This window comes from Mus musculus, chromosome 3 (assembly GCF_000001635.26).
Source record: "Mus musculus strain C57BL/6J chromosome 3, GRCm38.p6 C57BL/6J".
NCBI lineage: Eukaryota > Metazoa > Chordata > Mammalia > Rodentia > Muridae > Mus > Mus musculus.
The window spans coordinates 108555781-108564748 of NC_000069.6; the positions used below are offsets into that span (position 1 = coordinate 108555781).

Here is an 8968-nt window from a genome sequence, read left to right on the forward strand (position 1 = left end):
AAAACAAAACAAAAAAACCTAACTTTCAAGTTCCATGAATGAAATAACAATTAGATAGATGTGCCTCTCACCATAGAAAGCTCGTTAATATTCCACCCCCTCCTGTCCCTTTTCCATAAGGGGTGATGGGTGGCAAAGTAAAAAAAATAATAACCATTAGTAGAAAATTTCTGGAGCTGTAATTTGTATTTATCCCAGTCCTAATTGGCTTTCAATAAACAAATACTGAGGAAAGTCCCCCGCCTGCTCCAGAATCCAATTGGCTCAGACATGCCCTCAGGGCTTGAGTGGTTAACCTGATAACCTCAGAATGAAGAACTTCACCAAAAATGCCAAATGACACTTTTTTTTTCTTTTTTGTTTTGTTGAGACAGGGCTTCTCTGTGTAACAGCACTGGCTGTCCTGGAACTCTGTAGACAAGGGTGATCTCAAACTCACAAAGATCCTCCAAATGCTGGGATTAAAGGCGGGTGCCACCATGGCTGGGACACTTGTCTTTTAGCAATAGGCCTGTTGGCTAAGTGTCCTAGAGCTCACCAGAATGGCAGTATTTACTCCAGTGAGCCAACATGCTATAGCATGGGGAGAACCCAAGAGAGCATTGAACAGTTCAATAAACACACATGACAAAGCAGGCAAAAAACACAGGGAAAAAAGTTTATTTCCAAGGATTGTGCCAACAATGGTGAATAAAAAAAGGTGCTGATTCCACTATAAAATAGGAGCTGGGTTCATCTAACCCTGGTGCACAGGGTTGGTGGCCACGCCAGCCTGAATCTGAAGTAATATTGTTACCCTCATACCTCCACCCCTGAAGGACCTCCCCTACAACAATTTACCATTTTGTCTTTGCCAAAAAAAAAAAAAAAAAAAATGAAACACGTCAGCCTAAGTAATAAGTACACCAGGTTTCTATTTGCCTGGTTACAGAAAGCCAAAAATGAAATAGGCCATTTGTTTCTTCCTGTACTTTTTAATACATTCTGATAAGAAAACATCTCAAAATATAATAATGCAAAAACATTTAAGCCAAGAGGATCCACAAGGAAGCTGCAGAATGAAAGCTGTTTAAGAAGGGAAGCTGTTTTCTAGACCAGAGTCAGAGAAGCCAGCCCTATTTGAAAACAAGACATTAAATATAAAGTAACTCGTGTTGTGCCTACTTCCCAAGAGACACCCAGTTGGTCAACAGGTCTCAAACTCCCATCCACAAGATCTCTCCAGACCCATTAAATTTTTCTCTCTCCTGAGGAAGGATCCTTAGGAATGGCCAGAAAACAGCAATCATTGCAATTTGCCTGTGGACCAATTCCTAGCGAGCCTTACACATGCATCGTGTGCTTGGTGACTTTCTACACTGCTGCAGACCCTCACAGCAGTCAACTGCATCAGGACCTGCGATTCCCAGCAGCCTGTTCTGGTGCAGTGTGCAGACAAAAGCGAATTTCACTTCTGGGAGTGAGCCCCTGCACTTGTTCTGTCAAGCTTTATGACACACAATTCCACTGAGCATGTGTGGCTCGTGTGTACTATAATATTAGACCTACTTTTTGTTCCACTGTTGTAGACTTCACATTTACAAACTGAGTCTTTTTCGGGTGTAAGGAGGGAAGGGAGAAATCGTCCCTTCAAAGGCAGAGACATCTGACATCACCTGCTCAGGAGTCCCCCAACTCCGAGGAAAAGCCCTCAACACTCAGTTGCAAAGCTTCATTTTTCTTTCCTCAGAAACACACTCATTAATGAATTCTACGAGCTGACCAAATGTTAGTATCAGTGGGTTTTCTCATTTCAGTTTCTCATGGTCTTAACAGAGAGTGAAATACTGCAGTATGGACAACACTAAGAGTTGGCAGAGACACAACTAAAACTTGCTGGAGACCAGATTAGAGAACAAGCTTGTGTCTTTTATAACATGGCAAAACTCCCATCTACATACATTTTCATCGCAGCAAATTCTTACACTAGATGAGCTTACTAGTATATGAACTGATATACTAATTTACTTATCTCTTCTACCAGAACTTCAAATATTAATCAATGATTTTTTTAATAGTCCCCTCCCCCAGCATTCGTATTTAAAACCCAGTAACAGTATTTAGCACTAGGTGATTTAGAAAGTGTTTAAAAAGCTTTAGGAAATAGCGAGAGTTGGTTCCTTTTCTCTGTCAGTTGAGTGAAGTCTTCTCTGGGGACCCTGGTAAGCGGAAGACTGCTGCCTTGCTTGCTTCTGTTACTGCTTCTTACTGATAACCCTGGCTTTCCTATGCACTCAGGTTCTCTTGAGAAATCCCTCAGGCTGCCAGCATGTGGCAATCTGTTCTCTCTGCAGAACCACCCTCTCTCAAGTTCCCAGATGCACAGAAAGAACACACTCCAACAGCCAAACAATTGTTTCGCCTTTCGTAACTCCCAGTTCTCATCTAGCCCCTCTCCCTCTCTTCAGTTCACCAGATCCAGATCCAAATTAGCCAATGAAGAAAATGAAGCCTGAAAAATTATCTCCTGGCACTTGCCTCTAATTCAGAAGGCAGAGGCAGGCGGCTCTCTGTGAGTTTGAGGCTAGCCTGCTCTCCATAGAGAGTTCCAGGACAGCCAAGGCTATGCAGAATGCCTCTCTTTACCTTCTGGGAAGTCTGAACAAAGCCTATATCATTCCCCAGTGAGCCTCAGTTTTCAAAGATTCTGATGAGGGACTAAAGAGCCAAATAGACGGCCAGCTGTAGGTTGTTTTTACCAGTGTTGGAGAATGAACCCAAGACCTTGCCAATGCTAACCAAATGCTCTACCACCCAGCATAGGTGTTTAAGCAGGAGATAGATAATCATATCAATGGGGGCGTGGTTTATCTGGACATACAGACTTGCTGCTGAGGGCTGATTAACGTAGAGATCTAAAGGTTGGCTTTCTGGAATCCCCTGAAGCAAAAATGTTCGTGACCATGAGGTTTCCCCACATATGGCAGGCAGAGGCTTCAGTGTCATCTTGGAGACACTAATGATTTTAGCTCAACTCTCCTACACTGGGTCCAGGTTTCCGACAAGTTCTTCATCTTTATCCCTTGGTTGGCAGTTGATGAGTTGGAGGGTTTGGAATTCATTTGATAAACAGGACGTAAAAGGCCATTACAATGCAGGCAATTGCAACAGCAGCATGCAGCCGGGTTCCAATCACAGCAGCTAGAGGACAAACAGAAAGAGACGTCATACCAGGCTCTTCACAAAAGCCTTGCTGCTTCCAAACCACGTTCTGAATTTCTAAAGAGAACCACAGGTTTCGAGAGTCTGGAAATGTTCTTAAAGAACACCCTTATGCTCTAGGCTCTACATGGATTGCTTACCCCGGCCCCTTTTCCCTTTTTGAGATAGAACCACACTGTGTAGCCCTGGCTGGCTTCCAATTTGTACCTAGAACAAGAATGTCCTTGAACTAAGAGATCTGCCTGTCTGTCTGCCTCTGTCTCCCAGGGCTGGGATTAAAGGTGTGTGCTCTCATGCCTGTCCTCCCTAACCCTTTTAGAGACAAAGGCTCACTATGCAATAGAATTCTAGGGATGTGTCACCATGCCAGTCCTTATTTTACCCTATTTAAAAAATATTTATATAGAATTCCTGATGAAGGTGCCCAAAATATAAGGTAAGGATCCAATGTGTTCTCTTAAAAACAAAAATAAGTGGAAAACTATTCTTCCTGCTAAGAGGAGTTTCAGGCCAGGCTAAAATGATCTAACTTGTAAAATATCTCCACCTCACCCCATGAGACCAAATATTGGCCAAGAACAAGCTCACTTCTTGGCTTCCCAAGTAGCTGGAACTACAAGCATGTGCCACACCTGGCATTGTTATGTGTCCATTATTTAATCCTAGAACACCAAAATTACCTAGAAAGTAAAACAAACAAGTATGCCTTAAGTAACGGCTAATTTAAAATTTACCTCTTCCCTCAACTTTATCTTATTAGCAGACCCTAAGCAAAGCACTTACCACATGATTGTGAGGACCTGAGTCAAAATCCCAGAAATCACGTAAAATATGGCTATTGTAATACAAACCTGTGCTCTCAGTACTTGTAGGCTAAGTAGGCAGGACAAGTTCCAGAAGCTCACAGCTCAGCTAGCCAAGTGTACACAGCAGCAACCACACAATTACAACACACCACAAACACACTCATATAGTAAACATGAGTCCAAATATCACCCTGGTCCTACGCCTTCTATTCTAGAACCACAAAAATCTTTAGCCAAGATTTTCAGATCTGCATCTGTTGGTAAAGCATATGTTCAGGCGGATCATAAACGTTAGTGGAAATTCCGAAAGTTAAATCTCATACGGCTACACTGTTGCTATACTCCGTTGCTGAGAAGTAGCTACGTATGTTCTCTCTCTGCATGCAGATAAGGCCTTACCTTTGTAGAATACACCCCACACTCCCTTCTTCTCCGACAGCAGCCAGGTTTTGAGACGAGGTACTTTCTTGAAGTAGGCACAGGTGCAAACAAAGAGCAAACCAAACACCAGGATCCCATCCAAGGAGTACACTGTCACAAAGAGAAGGAGAGAGAGTCTTTGATGCTGCTGTGCCTGAGGAGGTGATGCTGCCCAGACTGCAGTGCTGAGGCCACCTCAACGGCAGGGCCAACGGTAAACAGGAAGGGTCCATGATCTTGGCACTGTTTCCCCAACCTGCTTGTAAAAAGCCCCTTTATCACTCCACTCCCCCGCCCTCACTACAAACTAGAAGACACACGTGTATTTGTGTGGCACTCTTGGAAGTAACTGAGGCTAGTACTCGGCTAGTCCTCGGAGTCTGAGCATACAGATTTACATATGTTCTTGATATAAATCACTCATCTGATGCAGGAAAGCTCAGTCTTTAGCCAAGATTTTCAGATCTGCATCTGTTGGTAAAGCATATGTTACGGCGGACCATAAACGTTAGTGGAAATTCCAAGAGTTAAACCTCATATGGCTACACTTTTGCTATACTCCGTTGCTATTTCAAGTACAGTACAGTTAACAAATCATATTCTTGCCAGGACAAAAGATGGGCACAAAATGGAAGACAGGAAGCACTGGTGTCCATGAGGCAGAACGATGCACCCCTGGAACACTGGTGTTAGCTAAGTGCAGCCCAAGTTACAAAGGGGAAAGGGAGCCCATATCCTGCTTCTGCTCCACACAGCGTCCTGCTGTGTAGGCAGGGCTGGCCTTAAACTTGTGGTCTGCCTGCCTCCTCCTACTCAACGCTCGGCTTAGAGGCATGCCAAATACAACCTGCAAAGCCCACTCTCAAAACAACAAAACAAAAATGTATCTGATGCTTAGGTGACACAGAAAGCTCTTAGTTCTGCTTCTTACATGTGATACCCAGGTAAGCAAAATGAATTACATAAAGGCAGATTTTATTCAGTAATCAACTGTGCCAGAATATTTTATTTCCTAGTTTACACTATGTCTTCCTCCGTTCCTTCTTTAACTTTGTGTACTATGGTAAGACTGACTACCCAGAAAGCTTCAAATGGATATTATATACAATCAGGGTCTTTGTCGGTTCCCGCCAGTTCTGGACTATACTGACTTCTTCCAGTGAAACTATTTCACAGCTAGTTCCAGTATATCAGTCAGCTCACAGACAGTTTCTATGGATGCCTTTATGTCTTGCTCTTTTACTCCTATAAGTTAAGAGACAATGCCAAAATTCACAAGGAAATGACATTTCAGTCTTCAGTGTCACGTCTATGGAAGTCTATGAGAAATACTTTCCCGAGCCTCTCCAATCATAGTACCTAGAAAAGGCTTTCTTATTTCCGTTCCTGTAAGACTGACTATAAAGGTCTTAATTCATGCTCTAGAACCTGAAAATCATGACTATAAAATTGTTTGAAGCAATCTGGAAAAATTACAAGTGCTCCATCACTAATAAAAGGCGGCTTCTAAATCCACCCTTTGCGGTATTAGCCAGAAGCTCCAGATGGAGCCACCCAACTAGGACTTTAGTCAAACGAATGAAGGCTTTTTTTGGTGTCTTTTAAATTAACAAAATAAACAAACAAACAAAAAACTTTGGGGGTTGTCTACAATCACCTCCCCCGCAAACGGTGGGATTTGATACCATTACTAAGTCCTTTCAACCAGCTTACTGTCAGAAAGTATGAGACCTTAGGGAACTGGATAACAGCTTCTCTCCCCTGGGGACTAACAACATAATTCTATAGTGAACGACCTCCCCAGCGGCCAGAACCAACTTCTAGGAAAGAAAAGAGAGTAAAGGGTGATAACGAAAAGTCAGGTGTGGCACTAGGGTACCTTGATGGGCTTGAGAAAAGAGAAACTGCAAGGAGCATCCCAGACAGGAGTTAGGGGCTCCCCAAGGTCCAGGGGGGCCGGGCTGGGAGGGGGCGGGGGGAACGGCCACGTCAGTCTAGCCCCGCCCGCCACGTTTGGTCCCAGTCCTCTACCGCCACCCTCCGCTCGGGCCCCCAGCTCTCACCGTTCGTCATGGCGGTAGTGCCCGGCTGGGGTGAGGGGTCCGGGTTCAGCTGTGGCGGCTGCAAATGCGGGGGAACCCGGCTCCCACTTGACACTTCCCGATCCGGGCCGTGGTGACGGGGAACGAGCCGTAGTACGCAAGCGCGAGAGCCGAGCGAGAGAAACGCCGAACTCAATCAGGCATAATTAGCTGATCGTCGAGCCAAAGCCTCGCCCTGCCTGCGTAGCGTCTGCGTCCCTACGTAGTGGGAGGAGAGCGTGTTGGGCGAGGCTTCCTTTGTGGTCATGGCAACCGGAAGTCCGCCTGCTTGCTCCTGTCTAATTAGACCGACTGGACCCAGACAGTGTGTTTGAAAAATAAAGGCTGTAGGGATTGCTCTGTGACACATGTTCAGTGTGCCAGAACATGTCGTTCCCCGTTGTATCTACTTGAGAACAAAACTTAGGGTTCCAGTGATTCATGACCAAGAAACAAAAGAAAGCCATCCCGTTTCCTCCAACTTATTTAGGTGACAACTGGTAGTGAAATCAGGTACAGTTCCAAGAGAAAACACTTGGGAACCAGGCTATAATGCGAAGCAATTGCACGTAAGGTGGCGCACGTGTGTATACTACAGCAGGGTCACTGTATCTTACCATACCAAGCTGAAAACGTCACCACTGTCAGGATAGTTGGACCGTTCTTGGGGACACGGCTTGTTTGTTTTGTTTTGTTTTGTTTGTTTGTTTTGCTTCTATGCTCTGCAGCAGTAATATGTGCTGTAATATCTGAAACCCGACGAGAGTTTGAGTGCTGAGGGGGATACCACAGTAGTTGCTCGGACTCCTGGGACAGCCCTTGTTAGGTGGCTTCTTGCGGAAATCTAGCCAAGCTGCCTCTGACTTTCGTAAACGGAATAAGAAACTATAACAAAAGCCACATGCTTCCGATCCTAAAGCTTTCGGTTGTCAGAAGCATTCAGACAGCTTCCTGTTTGTTAGAATGACTTTCTTTTCCTTAAATTACCAGGATAGTTTCCTTTATCTGCAGAGTTTAAGTCATGCTGGCCTCACCTCTTCAGAAATGTACCCTGGCTTCTCTGAAGATGTTTTGACTAGATGATGACAGTCTAATGGTGGGCTGGCGTGCAGGGAACAAAGCTTTAGGTTCTGCTTTGTAAACTGGGACCTTCAATTATAGACAGCTGGGTCTGCTTTTCTAGAGTCTGACTGAAAGTGCTGCACTCAGAAACCTAAGAATTCTGTCCATTCCTGCTACAGTGCCATCTGCTGGCTGTGAACCGCCTGGTTACCTAGAACAAAACTGTCAGAAGACTTGGAATGGACAGTCAAGAGGAGGAAACCACTAGTAGAGTAGCCACAGTGTTTGATGTAGGAAAGAGTACTTGAGCCGGGCAGTGATGGCACACGCCTTTAATCCCAGCACTTGGGAGGCAGAGGCAGGCGGATTTCTGAGTTCGAGGCCAGCCTGGTCTACAGAGTGAGTTCCAGGACAGCTAGGGCTATACAGAGAAACCCTGTCTTGAAAAACCAGAAGAAGAAAAAAAAGAGTCATTGAAAAAAATATACTCAAATTAAGAAATTACAGCATCAAAAACCAAAAGATATATAGAAAAACCCTAACATAATCACTAATATAATCACTTGGATTACATATGTGTGTATACACACAGGACATTCCACAAAGCAAGACAGGACTGCAGAGATGGCTTAGTGGTTGACAGCATTTGCTTCTCTTGTTAAGACCTTCGTTAGGTTTCCAGCATCCAAGTGATGGCTCACAACGATATGTTCCTCTGGTTCCAGGAGATCCTGTTGTAGAAATAATAATAAAAATTGTTCCTCACACTTAGAGATGAAGGCAAAGATCTGTACTAAAGTGCCTGGCTGACTGTGGTTAATGCCTAAATTAGAGTCAGCCTTGACAGGATTGTACTAACTGGTAGCTTCAGTATGCTTGGCCCAGGGAGTGGCACTATTAGGAGGTGTGGCCTTGTTGGAGGAAGTGTGTTACTGTAGGGTGGGCTTTTAGACCCTTTCTCCTGGCTGTAGTCAGATCAAGATACAGAGCCCTCAGCTCCTCCAGAGCCATGCCTGCCTGGACAACTGCCATGCTTCCAACCATGATGATAGTGGACTGAACCTCTGAACCTCTAAGCCAGCACCTTTGTAAGAGTTGCCTTGGCCGTGGTGTCTCTTCACAGCAATGGAAACTCTAAGACACTAACTCATATACACATTGGCTTATACACTTCACAAGCATGCATTTCACAAACACTGTCATCTTGGGTCCCAGTCCCAAAGTACACTTCAATCAATTCTGTCTAATGGCAGATATGATCTAATGTGTGCTGGTCATTCCTGATGAATAAACATTTATATCCTAGCATCCAAAACTTCATTTATCTAACAGAGCTGGTTAGCATGCTACTTACCTTTAATTATTTTGGAGGCAAAAGTAGCTAAATTCTACTTGTGT

The 8968-nt window shown here is 44.4% G+C and overlaps 1 protein-coding gene across 1 annotated transcript; it reads right to left on the bottom strand.

The window, feature by feature from the left end:
• Positions 1-644: 644 nt before the first annotated feature.
• Positions 645-6686, bottom strand: Tmem167b (transmembrane protein 167B). The gene is made up of 3 exons (NM_026198.2): positions 6491-6686; positions 4407-4538; positions 645-3180 (listed from the first exon to the last, which is right to left on the bottom strand). The coding sequence occupies exons 1-3, from the start codon at positions 6498-6500 to the stop codon at positions 3098-3100; spliced, it is 225 nt and encodes a 74-aa protein (NP_080474.2). The 5' UTR covers positions 6501-6686; the 3' UTR covers positions 645-3097.
• Between the last annotated feature and the right edge of the window lie 2282 nt (positions 6687-8968).